General features: G+C 37.5%; 2 protein-coding genes across 5 annotated transcripts in view; one reads left to right on the top strand and one right to left on the bottom strand.

Moving 5' to 3' along the window:
* The window catches only part of PIAS1 (protein inhibitor of activated STAT 1), a 224,867-nt gene that overhangs the window by 182,509 nt on the left and 25,596 nt on the right, over positions 1-16,762 (top strand). For all 4 annotated transcript variants that reach the window (XM_055277989.2, XM_055277991.2, XM_055277990.2 and 1 more), the window contains one exon: positions 6,397-6,502. In XM_055277989.2, coding sequence (XP_055133964.1) covers positions 6,397-6,502 — 106 coding nt within the window. The remainder of the gene's footprint in view (positions 1-6,396; positions 6,503-16,762) is intronic.
* LOC129482347 (small ribosomal subunit protein bS21m) lies at positions 11,453-11,922 on the bottom strand. The gene has a single exon (XM_055278001.2). It carries the CDS (start codon positions 11,855-11,857, stop codon positions 11,594-11,596), a length of 264 nt encoding a protein of 87 aa, XP_055133976.1. The 5' UTR covers positions 11,858-11,922; the 3' UTR covers positions 11,453-11,593.

Below are 16,762 nucleotides of genomic sequence, written 5' to 3'. Positions count from 1 at the left end.
TGATGATATCATATTCCAATATGAGTGTGCCATAAATTTGCCTGTTCCCTACTATTGAGCTTGTTACTTGATTTATTGATTGATTCATTGGTATGTCAAAGAACATTTTGAAGACCATCTTAGTAGCTATAACTTTGCCTGCATATATGATAATTTCCTTAGGGTAAATTCTCAGAAGTGGGATTGCTAAGTCAAAGAGCATACAGAATTTTAAGAAATTTTGTGTACATTGACAGATTACCTTCTCCAAAGATGTTGTACAAATTTATTCTCTGACTTTCAGTGTTTATTTGTGTGCTCGTTAACACTATTATCTTCTTTGAAATTTTTACCAATTCTGTTAGGTAAATAATGCCACCACTGTGTTTTAATTAGTACTTTTTTCATTGTTATTGAGATTGAATATGTTTTATATTTGTGATTATTTACATTTTAAAACTGTATCTGTGTCTATTTCTCTATTGCTGTTTTTGTTATTGATTATGAGATCTTCATATAGTAAAACTTAACTCTCTGTTTCATGTTACAAATATTTGTTTCCAGTTTGTTGGCCTTTTATTTTTATGTTATTTAATATGCAGAATATTATTAATATTATTTAATATTGGCTACACAAAGTTTTTGTGTAGCCAAAACTTAACCAGTTATTTCCTTTATGTAGTCTTTTCTCGTCTCCATCATGCTTTGCCTATCTGCCCTTCCCAAGCTATGGAATTATTTGTTTATTTTCTTCTAGACTTCTAAGGTTTCATATTTTACCTTTAAATATTTAGTTCATATTAAATATATGTGTGATGTGAGGTAAAAATTGCTTTCTTTCACTTTTTAAATAGCTGGTTCTAACACTGTTAACTAAATAAATGTTGATTCTGAAGCCACCATTGTTACATATTTAATTTTTACATATCCTGAGTGTGTTTCTGATCGTTTTCTATGTTGTTTCTTAGTCTAGCATTCTTTTTTGGGACAATTTTCATGATATGAACTCATATGTATCCACCAGTTCATTTGAAATTTATTGAATGCTTACCATGTGCCATCTACTATACTCAAAACTGGCAGTACCATAGGGAGGGAAAAAAGTTCATTTTCATGAGGCCTGTGATGTAGGGGCCTGGTGACACACACAAAGAATGTGAACTTACTTAGAAGTACTATAAAAGAGAGGCACATAGTGATTTTACAGTGTATCAAAGGGCACTTTGAACGAGAGAGAGCAGTCAGGGAGGGCTTCCCTGAGGAAGTAGTGACTGAGCCAAGAGCTGAGAAAAGAGTAGGAATTAGGTGAAAGGTTCAGAGGAAACTACCCACACAACATCCCAGTGGTAGGAGTGAGCCCGGTTTTTACAAGAAGCTGAGAGGGATTCACTGACTAGAGTGCAGAGAATGGGAAAGAGTGGTATATGAGATGTGGCTAGAGGGGTAAGATAGGACTAAACCATTCAGGGCATTGTAGGTAATGTTAAAGTTAAGGATTTTCTTTTTCTTTTTCTTTTTTTGAGACAGAGTCTCACTCTTGCCCAGGCTGGAGTACAGTGGTGCGATCTCGGCTCATTGCAACCTCCATTCCCTGGGTTCAAGCGATTCTCCTGCCACAGCCTCCCAAATAGCTGGGATTACAGGCGCCTGCCACTGCACCTGGCTAATTTTTGTATTTTTAGTAGAGACGGGGTTTCACCATCTTGGCCAGGCTGGTCTTGGACTCCTGACATTGTGATCCACCTGCCATGGCATCCCAAAGTGCTGGGATTACAGGCGTGAGCCACTGTCCCTGGCCAGGATTTTCTCTTTTTAAGCAGGAAGTTTATAGTTCTGTATTTCTTTTTAGAAAAGGTCACTCTTTGGAGTGGTAAATAGTTTAAATGGAGGCCAGAATCGTGCAGAAGGACATCTCTTAGGAGCCAGCTCTTGCGGAAGTATTAATGAAGTAGTATCTTTGTCTAGAGTGGTGGCAGTAGAAATGGAGGTAAGTAGGGGCATCTGCAGGATTAAGTGATGAATTGAAAGTCGAGGGCTAAGATGTGACTGATGAGTCCTTGGTTTCTGGGTGGGTAGCTAGGTGAATGATACTGCTGCTGAGATAGAGGAAACACTGGAAAAGGACTGAATGTGGGTGTGTTTTGTTTTGTTTGTTTTGTTTTACTTTGAAGAATGGGCATTGGAGGACAAGATGGAGAAAATTATGAATTTACTTTTGAAACTTTTGAGTTTGAAATGCCTGTGAGACATCCTGAATAGGCAGTGGGGCAGATAGGCTTAAAGGATACACTTGGGCTAGAGGGAAAAAATGTGTGAGTCATCTGCATATTGGTGGTTATTGGAACCACACCGGCAGGGCTGACATTGATTCTCCTGTATTACTTTTTTTTTTTTTAACATTCATTCTTCCAGATAAAGTAGAATTACTGTATCACATTTCTTTTCCTCCCTCCTGTACCCCACTTGCACATCTTTCTGAGAATTTGGATGAGATTTCTTTAAAGTTATAGATTAAGTTAGGGAGAATTTATTTACAATATTTAATATAACCATTCTAGGAACTGTATTTTCAAATATTCTTTTATGTTCCTCAGCAATTTAATAGGTTTCCTACAATTCCTGCATATTTTTTGCTAATTCCTATGTTGGTTGTTATTATTACTGCTATTATAAAAAGAGATCTTTTTTCCTGTTATATTTTCAAAGAATTTATTTATTGTTGGTTTACTTAAAAACTAGTTATTTTTAATATGTATTTCATAGCTAAATTCATATATCAGTTCTATTAGCTTTTTAGATGATTTATTGATATTTCTACATTGACAGTTTTGAGTTTGAGGTATGTCATATAAATTATATTACCCTAATACTTTTGTCATTTATTTCTTGTTCGACTACCTAGAACTTTGTAAACAGCGTTAAACAATGCAGGCAGTAGTGGACATATTTGATTTGCTCCTTATGTTAATGAGAATACTGCTACTGTTACAACATTATTATGTTGCTATTAAGTTTGATAGAACTTTATTATATCAATGATGTATTTCTATATTTCTTTTTTACTGGATATTTTTGTTAGAAATGAATTTTGAATTATATCAAAATTCTTTTTGACATCTCTCAGGGTTATATTTTTTTCCTTTAACTCGTATGTCACCATTAGGTTTTTAAAATCCTTTTAAATATTTTATTTCTAGTGTACCTTGGAGTTCCCTTTTTCCTCCTTTTTGAGGAAAGTTTTGAAAATGTTCTGTTTTTGTGTATGAAAAGAACAGCTCACCAAGGAAGAAGGGGAGTGTTTTTGGTGAAATAGGAAAGAAGTCTGAAACTGTAGGAGAGGAGGGGACTATGGCTGCTGATAAAAAGCACCAGAGGAGAGGGGGAAATACTCTTCCATAGGAAGGTTTCCAAACTACAAAGATTTGAAGACGTTTTTCTGGGGAAGTAAAACACTACATCAGCATTATTTTCCAAAGCCCAGAAAATAACTTAGTAGATTGTTTTTAAATTCCTGTTTTAATTCAGCTTGTGAATATATTCTGAATAGTTCATGTAGAATATCTTACTATTTTGCAAATACTTTTGTATAATCAGTTGCCAGTGAGAAATGTTGCAACTATGTCTTTTCAAATGAAATAAATAGGAGAGCTAGTATAGCTCTCTTCTGAAAGAAATAAGTGAGTTATATTGTAACTTCTACCTCTACCTCAGGGTAATCACTGCTTTTAGCATTTATTAAACTCTCATTATTTGTAGAGAAATTATTTAGATGTAGGTTGAGTATCCCTAATCTGAAAATCTGAAACCCAAGGTGCTCTAAAATTAAAAACAGGATGCTCAAAGGAGATATTTGTTTGAGCATTTCAGACTTCAGATTTTCAGATTAGGGATGCTGAACTGGTAAGTATAATGCAGATATTCCAAAATCTGGAAGAAAAAAAAATTCAGAGTCCAAAATACTTATAGTCCCAAGCATTTCGGATCAGGGATACTCAACTTGTACTAGTGTAAGGGGCACATAATGAACAGAGTATATTTCAATTATAGAGAAAGGATCTCATGAACTTGACAAATAATTTTTAAGACTTTTGAAAAAGCCATAGACAAAAACATCAGTATAATATAATATATATCAGTAGTTGGAATTAGTATTTGAAGGATTAGCAGGAACAATAAAATACTGTCTACCTAGAAAAGAATCTCTGTCACTGTTAATCTTTGGTGGTTTTTTTTTTTTTTACTGCTGAGCCTCTTTCATATTATGTAAAAATTTCATTTTATATTACCAGTACAAGTGGCATTTGTTAGTACCACATTCTTTTTGCTGCTTTTACTTTATTTTTTCTATTTGGTTACATGTTTCAACTAGAGTGAGCATATCTTTTCACTGAACTTGCTGCAGTTTCTGCTCGATCTCTTCTTAAATATTTATATAAAGCCTTAGGGTAATTCCAAGTTCTGAAGATTCAAGTTGTCAATACATAGTTTCACATTGTTAATTAGCATTTCTCCAGTTTCTGTCATACTTGAAGCATTAAGCAAGTAAATAATAATAATGGTGAATAAGATTTTTTTCTAAAAGAAGCTTTTCAGTTGGGCCCGGTGACTCATGCCTGTAATCCCAGCACTTTGGGAGGCTGAGGCAGGTGGATCACTTGAGGTCAGGAGTTCGAGACCAGCCTAGCCAACATGGTGAAACCCTCTCTCTATTAAAAAAAAAAAAAAAAAAAAAAAAAAAAAAAAAAACCACAAAAATTAGCTAGATATGGTGGTGCACACTTGTAGTCCCAGCTACTTGGGAGGCTGAGGCAGGAGAATCACTCAAACCTGGGAGGTGGAGGTTGCAGGGAGCCTGGAGTGCAGTGGTGCCATCTCGGCTCACTGCAAGCTCCGCCTCCCAGGTTCACGCCATTCTCCTGCCCCAGGCTCCCAAGTAGCTGGGACTACAGGTGCGTGCCACCACACCCGGCTAGTTTTTTGTATTTTTAGTAGAGACGGGGTTTTACCACGTTAGCCAGGATGGTCCCAATCTCCTGACCTCGTGACCCGCCCGCCTCAGCCTCCCAAAGGGCTGGGATTACAGGCGTGAGCCACTGCTCCCGGCTGGGAAAGTTTTAATGTTACTTGTTCCTCATTAATGTGAAATTTATTAATGAAGGTAAATTAGCTTTTTTGACACTTCTTTTTCCTCCCTCTCAGAAAATGTGTAGCACGTAAACACAGATAGCTTTCCGAACTTTAAATAAAAATATGACCTTCCAGAGAGTATTGTAATATATTTTCTGTCAAAAGACGGGAGTGTATTAAGTTCCTTGTCTTAATATTCCCACCCTTTCCCTTTGGTTTCTACTGTCTGCTCTGTCATCAAGCAGTTGCCTAATCATGAGCAGATTGCACAATCTTTTTGTGCCTCAGTTTCATCAGCCCTTCACTTAGAAAAATACCTATCCTACCTATGTCTTAATAGGCCTTCTGCAAAGTTTAAATGAAGTAGGCAGTGTATGTTAAGAATGCTTTGAAAAATATGTGTAGCTATAAAATACAAGATGGCAGCAGTTATTTTCCTTTTACTTCTTTTCAAGTCTCTTGATCTTCCTCTTGATCCTAGCACCAAATAGAAAGTGATCCTTCTCATTTAGATCTCCTTCCTACCCTTCGTGAACCCCAGCCATCTTTTCTTTCTCTTATCTAACCATGTACCCTTCACTCAGTCTTAGCTTGTTGGTTAACTGTTTTTTTTTTTTTTTTTTTTTTTTTTTCATCCCCTTCTCCCTCTGTCATCTCTGGGTAATCTGTCTGCTGGTAATGGATATTCATCTGTTCATTTGCCAAACCAGCAGCTTCTCTTTGAAAACCTTCTTTAATATTCCCTCTGCTTGCTGTGATAATGGCCCAAGTATAATCTTTTCAAGAGCTAATTGAAGGCATAGAGAAAGGTTAAAAGGTATAAATTAGGAAGCCCATCTCATTTGTAATTTAAAAAAAAAAAAAGATACTATTTTAGATATATCTATTACCTACTAAATATGGTTTATAGCTTTGACATCTTATTGTCTTTGGCTTATACTTAGTCTTAACAGTATTCTTTCATGTAAGTGCCTTAAATTCATTAGTTTCAAGTATAGGTAATATTAAATCCAGGACAGACTTGGGTTTAAATTCTAGGTTTGATACTTGAAAATTGCAAAATTAGGGCAAGTTCTTTTACTTCTCTGTACTTTAGTATCCTCATCCATAAAAACAGGTTTTTGGTCAGGATTAAATGAATTACTGTTCATGAAAACACCTAAGACAGTACTTGACACACAGTAGGTGTTTTAAGAAGTGTTAGTTTTCTTTCGCTATCATGGTGAGAGTAAAATATGTATACTGTTTACTTACATATGTTGTTTGCTTTCTACATCTTTTTTTTTCCAGAACTATTCCATGGCAGTGTATCTTGTAAAACAGTTGTCCTCAACAGTTCTTCTTCAGAGGTTACGAGCAAAGGGAATAAGGAATCCGGATCATTCTAGAGCTTTAAGTACGTATGATAAACTTATTTCACTTATTCAGCTAACTATTTTGTTAAAGGTTAGAGTAGTATTTTCTCAACTCAAGAAATTTTAGAATTTGTTTATTCACTGGAGCCTGTTGTAGAGGATTAAAAACACTGAGAACCTTCTGAACTTGTAAAACAAGACCTTAGAGTAGTTCTAATATCTTTGTCATGAGCTATATTTTATAAACTATATTTTACTAATCTTAAAATTAACTTTGTGAAGTCAGTGCGTGAACATGGAAGAATATTCTTCTACAACTTCATAAAATCAATGTTTAAGGAATTCTGGGAAGTGGGAAGGGCATCTTGGCATAAATTTCAAGAAAGTTATTTTAGATTGGAGGTTTATCCAGGAAAAATGTACAGAATTATATCATGGCCTCACCCCTGCATTTACAAAGTGAAGAGAGCCAGTGGGGTGGTAGAAATAATAATGACGTGGGTTCTGCCTTTAATCAGTTATATGACTATGGACAAGTAATGCTGTTCCTGAGTTTCATCTTCATCATCTGTAACAAGAGGTTTATGCCATGTGATTTCTAATGCTTCTGCAAAGTCTGGATTCATACATGTGAATTACTGGATGGTTTGTTTTGATATGTTGAATTTGAGATTCAAGGTCTTCAAATGGGGTTGTGCTGACCTCTGTTTTTAAGGGTTAAGGTCAGAGGGTTTGGCCTTTCCAAAGAGGTGAACTAAGTTCTTCGTTTATTCTTTTATTTGTGAGAGGTGGAGGCTGAGTGGATTTAGGAGTGAGGGTTGGGGACTTAGAAACAAAACTTTTATAGGCAGGTGTTAGATAGCTGTCCTTTAAGGACTTGTGATGTGAACTGATTAATGAAGCCCATTATCAGATTTGTACTTAGGAACACTCTGGTGGAAAGAACTAAGATAATAGCAGCTTTCCTTTTGTAGCATAGCTATTACCCCTTTCTGTAACTTATTTCTGTGGCAGAGTAAAAGATCCCACTACCCCTGAATATCAATATACCCTTAATAGTTCATTGAAGAATTTTTCTGTATTAAAATGGTCCTTTAAAAATGCAGCTAATCCTGAATCAGTGGGAGCACACTTTGGGCTAATGCCTCTGTAGGCATGCATTGACAGATGATGTAGACCTAGAAGGACAGCACTGATTTGGGATCTGCGGGAGTGGTGGCACCATTTGGCAGGGACGGGAAGATGGTGGGGATCCTGAAAGAAAAGACAGACATCTGCCTTGAAGGAGAGTATAAGATAACTTCTCTTCTATCACAATCTTGCTGAAGTTATTCCTGGTCATTCTACTGAGAATCTTCATATTTGCCTCACAATACTAGAATCTCAGCCAGTCAGAAAGCAAAGAATTATGTGAGCCTGTATGGAAGAGGGAATACCAAGAACTAAGGCAGTTAAAGTTATTTTATTTAATAGTAACAGCAACAACAACGATAGGGCCAACTGTCTTTGCTCAAGCTGTTAACTTGTCTCCGCTTGTAGCTATAGCACCACCTGGAGGGAGAGTGGGAATGTGAGTCTGGAATTGAATTATTTTATTTTCTCCGAGAAACCACTATTAGCTACCATTAAGCAGCAAAAATTGTTTAATTCAAAAGCTGTTTCTACTCTGATATACTGATGGAGAATAATTGTACACTGGATGAGATTTTTGTGGAAATTGATACCTTACCTTACTTATTGGCCAGGGAAGTCAGTGGAATATTAATTTAGATCCCACCAGTAAGAAATTTGTTGTAATTTAACTAAAAAAACAGGTTAACTACCTTTACCTGTATGCTGCCTGTAAAAAAAAAAAAAAAAAAAAAACTTTCCCAACAAATTATATAATTAAAATTCTGTTTACAGTAACTTGACAAAAGGAAATGTCAGGTATTTTAAAAGAGTCAAATTACTTAACAAATATGTTCTTTGTAAGTCATTTTTAATAAAATAAGTACTTCTAGCAAAGTTGTCAAGCCCAACACTCTTACGTTCTTGAAAGAATAAAGTTGGTATTATTAAGACTTTTCACAGAGAAATCCACTCTCTGATTCATTTGATTTAGTAGGATTTTGTCTTGCAGTTTCTACCGTTGTGCAGAGTTGTCCCCTCACAACTATCAAAAACAGTCTTTTACCAACTCTTAATCAAGTTTCTTTCTCCTCTTCCTTCTCCCTTCAGCAGTTATTTCAAGCCTTAGCCATAATCTAGTCAAACACTATCCCCCTCTCTCAGCACTCTGCCAATGCATGAAAATTGGGGCTACAAGGCATGAATTACCTAAACCACCCATTTCTTCCTTAATCTCAGTGCCACCATAATTACTTTTTAGCTTATCTACATTTGTGCCCAGTCCTCACTTTATTCCCTTCAGTGTCAAGAGGAAATGTCCCTTTCCCTGCTTCAAGTTAATCTTTTATTCATTTATTCTTTTCATTCAAGAAATTGTGTTAAGAGTCTCCTGTGTTCCAGGCAGAGGAGAATATAACATTAAACAAGACACATACCATCTCTGCATCCCCCAGAAGTTTGCAGTCTGGTAAGAAAGACAGGCATTAAATAATTGCACAAGTCATTAATGAGTTAAAGTTTTGACATGTGCCTTGAAGAAGGTAGGGAAATCTGTAGAGGTACAATAGGGGAACATAGTCCTCTCTGGTATTGTGATACTTAAGGCAAGATTATAAGTATGAGGAGAAGTTAAGCTCCAAGGTGGGAACAGAGTATGCCAGGAGAAAAGGCCAGCGCAGCTGGAATAGAGCCAAGAAAGGCTGGGTGCAGTGGCTCACACTTGTAATCCCAGCACTTTGGGAGGCCGAGACGGGTAGATCACTTGAGGTCAGGAGTTCCAGACCAGCCTGACCAACATGGTGAAACCCCATCTCTACTAAAAATACAAAAAAATTATCCAGGCATGGTGGCATATGCCTGTAGTCCCAGCTACTCGGGAGGCTGAGGCACGAAAATCGCTTGAACCCGGGAGGCAGAGGTTGCAGTGAGCTGAGATCGCACCACTGCACTCCAGCTTGGGCGACAGAGAGAGACAATGTCTTTAAAAAAAAAAAAAAAAAAAAGAGAGAGCCAAGAAGGAGGGTGACCAGAGAGTTGGACATAGATGATAAGTTGACATAGACGATATGAAGATAGATGATAGAAAACCATTAGAAGATTTTTAAGCAGAGGAGTAAACGACATGATTACATTTAGACAGTCTGATTCTCACTTTGAAGACGAATCAAAGGAAGGCAAGGCTAAGGCAGTGAGGCCAGTTGAGAACCTGTTTGTAATAGTATACATAAGAGATGATAATGTCTTGCACTAAGGTGATAGTGGTAGATTTGAGTTTTGAGAAGCATTGAAATGGCATTGACTGTGTGTGTGGAGTGATGAGTCCAAGGAGGAGTGCTAAGCTTCTTACTCAAGCACCAGGTAACATGGTAATGCCATTTACTGAAACGGAAAACTGTGTTGAAAAGATCAGATTGCAGCGGGGAGATCAGAGTGCACTCTTAGACTTGCGGTGTTTGAGATGGGATGAGACATCCAGGTAGAGATGCTTGGTAGCAGTATTATGAGACCTGGCTCCCTCATATATCTGCTCTTTGTCCTGTGTTTTTAGTTCCTCCCTGTCTGCAGGCTTTTTCTGTCACTCTATGCTGTGAAAACTCTTATATCTTTAAAAAAAATAGGAAAACAAGCTCCTCTATGGATAGAGCTCTGTGTTCCTCCCGTTGGTCTCATCCTAATTTTTGTGAGAGTAGTCTACACTTGCTCTTTTTACCTCCTCACTGCGTCTCATTATGGTCTTTAACCCTTTATCATTCCAGTGAAATTGCTCTTTCAGATGTCACAAATGATCTGATTGCTAAATTTAAAGTGTATCTTTTCAGTTTTCATCCTGAATACTTCTGCTGCGTTTGATATGAACAACTTTCTCCTTGAAATTCTCTCCTTTCTTCTCTGACCATATCTTCTCAATCACCTGCCTTCAGTGGATTCTGTTAAGGGAAGCATTCTAAATGTTGCCATTCCTTGGAGTTTTATCCTGGGTGCACTTTTCTACACACCCTTATGGTTTAAAATTAACACCCACCCCAAAATACATGTCTTCATCTCAGACCTCTCCCCTGCATTTCACACTTACATAGCTAACTACCTTCACCTGAGTATTTCACTGGTTCCTCAAATTCAAGTATTTAAAACTGAACTCACCAACTCCTGTCAAACTTACTCCCTAAATATTTCTCAAATGTACCTTCTATCACTGCTGTCATTGCCCTTGTTTAAGCTCTCATATCCTGCTTTTATTTTAAAAACCATTCTTAGATAAAACATCCCTCTCCTTGACTCCTTTTTCTGTCTCCTCTGGTAGCCACCCAAGTGATTTATACAGATCTAAAATCTACCATTCTCATTCCCTTGCATTTCATGGCTTCTTAACACCAAGGGAATAAAAACTCCAACTATGTTAGCATGACACGTAAACTTTCCATCATGTGGCACCTGCTTTTTACTTTCCAGGGTCGCCTGTATTCACTCTTCTTTTTAAAACTTTCCATGACGTGGCACCTGCTTATTACTTTCCAGGGTTGCCTGTATTCACTCTTCTTTTCATACTTCACATTCCATTCCAAAAATATGGAACTCTTTAGTCTTTCTTCAGTGCTTTAGTTTTGTGCCCTATGCCTCAAAACTCCCCTGCTGCCTCCTCTGCCTAATGTCGTTATCCTTTGTTTCACTTTTTTCCAGGAGGCATCCCAGAACCCCCAGAATAGATGAGTTGACTTTTGGTTAGCTTCCTGAACATACTCCATCAGAGCGCATTAGAGATGATCTCACTGAGCATCTTTACCCTGTACTAGATTATGAGTTCTTTGGAGGAGGAATTTAATCTTATTTTTTTCTTGAATTCATATTGCTCAGCACATTGCCACATACATAGTAGATCTGCGTTTTTTTTTTGTTTTTTTTTTTGCAGACATGTGATTTGAGTTTATTGCAGAGAACGGTAATAGGAAACGGGATTGTACAAACAAAAGAGATGGAGACAAAACTGGATGAGGGTTTCGCACTGGGGGTCCCATCCACAGGCCTCAGCAGCCCTGCCACGGATCTGCCCGATTCTTTCTCATCAAGAAGTTGATCTTGCGAGCCATTTCCATGTTGTAGATCCGCCGGCACCTTTCATAGCTTTCCCTCTGTCGCCGGCGGCATGGCTTCTCATAATACCGCCGACGCTTAATGTCCTCAATGAGCCCATCCATAGTGAGGATTCTGTTTAGGGTCCTGTATGCGCTTTCCACGTTCCCTTCCTGTACCATCACAGTCCTGGTGATGAACATCAGATGTTTTGCCATGACCTTGGATTTAAACCTTCACTCTGTAGAGCCTAGCGCGCTCAGTACCTAGCCGACCGGAAAGGTTCTCCAGATCTGCGTATTTTTGAAGTAAACTGATGAAAAGACATCTACAGAAAAAAATCAGGTCTCAGTGCCTGTTTCTTTGCTTATAAAATGAAATATTGATCTTAATATGTTTGATTGTTTTCAGCCTTAAAATTTTAAAAGGCTGAATTAAAATAACCTGATATTAATGAAGGATAGAAATTATCTTGAAATAATAACAACCCTAGAACAGCACTAATAGAACAATCTGTGATAATGGAAGTGTTCTCTATCTGCACTGTCCCATATGGTAGCCACCAGCAACATGTGACTATTGAGCACCTAAAATGTGGCTAGTTTAACTGATGAGCTGAATTTTTTATTTAAATTTAAATACAGCATCATGTGAGTAGTAGCTAATGTAGCTCATGACAACAGGGATTAAGAACAAGATTAATTCTACTCCCAAATCGACTTATTGGGTAAAACAAGATTAATTTTGAATGTGACTAGCTATATAACTTTATTATAGTCATATAATAAAATACTGTTACCACTGCAGATCACTGTAACAATGTGAAAACTTCAACTCCCAGAGAACTTCCCACATGTTGACTGATTACTGCAGGACAAATATTATATGTCTTATTTTTATTTTTATTCCCTTGCTCACAAGTAATAAGTGCTTTTATTTTACTTTATTTTTTCGTCATACTTTCTTATGATTAAATATAGCATAGTGCTTTTCCCCTCCATTTTCTCCCTTTCTTTTGAGAAAGTTTATTAAAGTATAATTTATAGGCAATAAAAATTCCTTTGACAGATGTATACAATCATGAACCACTGCCACAATCAAATATAGAACATCCTTTACCCCAGAAAGTTCTTCTGTGGCCTTTTGCATTCCATCCCATCCTTTTACCATTGATGTGATTTCTGCTCTGTAGTTTTGTCTTTTCCAGAATGTCAGATAAATGCAATCCTACAATATGTAGCCTTTTGCTTCTGGCTTCTTTCACTTAGTATAATGCTTTTGAAGTTCATCCATGTAGTTTGTTCTTTATTGCTGAGTAGTAGTTCATTTATGTACTATAATTTATCCATTTGATAAATGATGGACATTTATCCATCTGATAAATTGATGGACATTTGGATTATTTCCAGTTTTGCAGCGATATGAATAAAGCTGCTGTAAACATTTACATTTTGCATATGGATACCTCAGTTTTGTAGACATATGTTTTCATTTCTCTTGGGTAAATACCTAGGAGTGGGATTGCTGGGTCACATGATAAGTATATATGGAAAACAGTTTGGCAGTTTCTTTTAAAGTAAATATACCATTTTTGCATTCCCACTAACAATGTGTGAGATTTCAAGTGGCTCCACATCCCTACCAGCATATGGTATCATCAGGCTGCTTTATTGTAGCCATCGTGATTGGTATTTACTGGTATTTCATTGTGCATTTTTCTGATGTCTAAGGATGTTAAGCATCTTCTCAGGTGCTTATTTGCCATTCTTATAGCTTCTTTGATGAAGTATCTGCCAAATCTTTTGCCCATTTTTTAATGTCATGCTTTTGATATATTATGAAATCTTTGCCTAAATGAAAGTCACAAGCACTCTCTTCTATTTTTCTTCTAGAAATTTTATTGTTTGAGCTCTTGGATCTAGGTCTGTGATTCGTTTTCAGTTAATTTTTGTATATGATGCAAGGTGAGAGTAGAGATTCATTTTTTCCCCCACATAGATATCGAAATATTCCAACAGCATTTGTTGAAAAGACTGTCTTTCCTTCCATTTCATTACCTTGGCACCTTTATCAAAAACCAATTGACCATAGATGTATAAATCTATTTCCGGACGTTATTCTTTTCCATTGACCTGTATGTCTGTCCTTATGCCAAACGAGCCTTAATTACTGTAGCTTGATAGTAAGTCTTGAAATCAGTTAGAATTCTCCAACTTTGTTTTTCTTTTTCAGAATTGTTTTGAATATTGTTAAGTCCAGGATGTGAAACAATACATGGTGACCAGACAGAATTTATTTCTGTAATACGAGGTTGGTTTCAGCATTCAAATGCTGAAATATAATTCACCTTCTCAACAAACTAAAAATGAAAAATCATATGATCATCTCCAGAGATGCAGAAAAAGCACTTGGCCAAATTCAACATCCATTCATGATAAAACTGTCAGCAAAATCAAGAAGGGAGCTGCCTCAGTGTAATAAAGAGTATTTACAAAAAGTCTACACTACAGCTGGTATCATCACTAATGGTCTAAAACTTGAATGCTTCACTCCTAAGATTGAGAACAAGGCAAGGATATCTGCCCCTAGCGTTGCCCTAGAGATCCTAGACAGCACAATAAGACAAGGAAAAGTATTAAAAAAGAAACCAACACACAGGTTAGAAATGAAGAAATAATTATAGTCTTTATTTACAAATGACCTTATGGTCTACATAGAAAAAGATCCCAAAGAATCTCCAAAAAAGCTACTAGAAATACTATGTGAGTTTAGCAGAGTTAGAGAATGCATGGTCAATATACAAAAACAAATTGTATTTCTGTTAGTAATGAACAATTGGAAATTGAAATTCAAAAAACAAGATTTTACAGTTACATCCAAAAATATGAAACACTTAGGGATACATCACACAAACTATGTGCAAGATTTGTATGCTGAAAACTACAAAGCATCGTTGAGAAAAACTGATAGAAGACCTGAATAAACACAGAGATATATCTTGCTAAGAGATCAAAAGATTCTATTGTTATATGTCAGTTCTCCAAATTAATCTGTAGAATTAATCCAGTCTAATCAAGATCTCGGTAGGACCTTAAAAAATATCTTTACAAGACTAAATGGACTAGGACTGGGTCTATAATGGCAAAAGAGAAGGCATAGGTTTTTTTTTTTTTTTAATAGAAATTGGCAAACATTCTAAAATAATTTCAGAAAATTCTCGCACCTCTGAGAGAAAGTGAATATACAAATCATGTTTTATTTTAAGTAGCAACAGCTAATATTTATTGAGAATAATATTAGGTTATTTTAAAACTTTTTTTGTTGCCAGCACGGTGGCTATGTCTGTAATGCCAACACTTTGGGAGGCCAAAGTGGGCAGATCACCTGAGGTTGGGAGTTTGAGACCAGCCTGGCCAATATGGTGAAACCCTGTCTCTGCTAAATACAAAAATTAGCCGAGCCATGGTGGCACACACCTCTAATCCCAGCTACTTGGGAGACTGAGGCAGGAGAATCACTTGAACCTGGGATGCAGAGGCTGCAATGAACCAAGGTCTCACCACTGCACTCCAGCCTGGGCGACAGAGTGAGAGTCTGTCTCAAAAAAAAAAAAAATTTTTTTTTCTTCTTGTTGTTGAGACAGGATCTCACTCTGCCACCCAGGCTGGAGTGCAATGGCAGCAATTTCAGCTCACTGCAACCTCTGCCTCCCAGGCTCAAGTGTATTTTGAAACTTTTTATGTGTATTAACTCAATCCTTAAAACAGTTCTGTGAGGTACTATTATTGTTCCCATTTACCAGATGATGTAACAGGCATAGAGAGGTTAAGTGACTTAACTGAGACTAAATTCTAAGCTAGGCTATCTCTAGGTCCTATGCTCTTAACCACTACTTTATGTTGCCTCTCTTATTTCAGTTTATTTTCTGAGCACTAAACACTGAGCTTTGTTTTGTATAAGGTTGATACTATGATCTATAGTATTGCTTCATTTAAGTGGAAATTTAAATATGCAAAGTTCAAAGTCAGTTACTATACCCATTGCTTGCTATATCTATAAAGGGTGCTGGTGGGATGGTTGGTGAAGGCATGTAGAGTGGTTATTAGTCAGGGTTCTCTAGAGAGACTCTAGGAGGGGAAGGAGAGGGAGAGGGGAAAAGGAGAGAGAGAGAGATGAGAGAGAGTGAGTTGAGAGGAGATGTATTAGGGGAATTGGCTCACATGACTATGAAGGCTGAGAATGCCCACAATAGATAGGCCATCAGCAAGCTGGAGAACGAGCGAAGCCAGTAATATGACTATTGAAGTCCAAAGGCCACAGATCCGGGAAGCCAACTCTCAATGTAAGGCCAAAGGCCTAAGAGGGGTGAAGAGAAGGGCTGATATGGTGGTACAAATCCCAGCATCCCAAGCCCAGAGAACCTGGAATTCTTTCTTTTTTTTTTTTTTTTTTTTTTTTTTTGAGACGGAGTCTTGCTCTGTCTCCCAGGCGGGAGTGCAATGGCGCGATCTCGGCTCACTGCAAGCTCCGCCTCCCGGGTTCATGCCATTCTCCTGCCTCAGCCTCCCGAGTAGCTGGGACTACAGGCGCCCGCCAACACGTCCGGCTAATTTTTTGTATTTTTAGTAGAGATGGGGTTTCACTGTGTTAGCCAGGATGGTCTCGATCTCCTGACCTCGTGATCCGCCCGCCTCGGCCTCCCAAAGTGCTGGGATTACAGGCTTGAGCCACCGCGCCCGGCCGGAATTCTTTCTTTTTAAAGATGGGGTCTCATTGTGTTGCCCAGACTGGTCTCAAACTCCTGGCCTCAAGCAATCCTCCTACCTCAGGCTCCCAAGTAGCTGGGATCACAGAAGTCCAAAGGCAGGAGAAGAAGGGTATCCCAGCTCAAGGAAAAAGAGAAAGTGAATTTATTTTCCTTTCCTCAGCCTTTTTATTCTTTCCATGCCCTCCAGCTGATTGGATGGTGTCCGCCAAGATTGAGGGCAGATCTTCCTCACTCATCCACAGACTGACACACCCATCTCCTTTGGAAACACTCTCACAGACACGTTCAGAAATTATGTCTTGCCAGCTATGTAGGTAGCCCTTCGTTTAGTTAGTTTAGTTGACACCTAAAATTA

This window comes from Symphalangus syndactylus, chromosome 5, assembly GCF_028878055.3.
Source record: "Symphalangus syndactylus isolate Jambi chromosome 5, NHGRI_mSymSyn1-v2.1_pri, whole genome shotgun sequence".
In the NCBI taxonomy this organism is placed as follows: domain Eukaryota; kingdom Metazoa; phylum Chordata; class Mammalia; order Primates; family Hylobatidae; genus Symphalangus; species Symphalangus syndactylus.
This window is presented reverse-complemented; position numbering and strand designations above follow the sequence as displayed.

Excerpts from the sequence above, each read along its gene's own strand:
- LOC129482347 (XM_055278001.2), bottom strand. The coding sequence starts at position 11,857 with ATGGCAAAACATCTGATGTTCATCACCAGGACTGTGATGGTACAGGAA.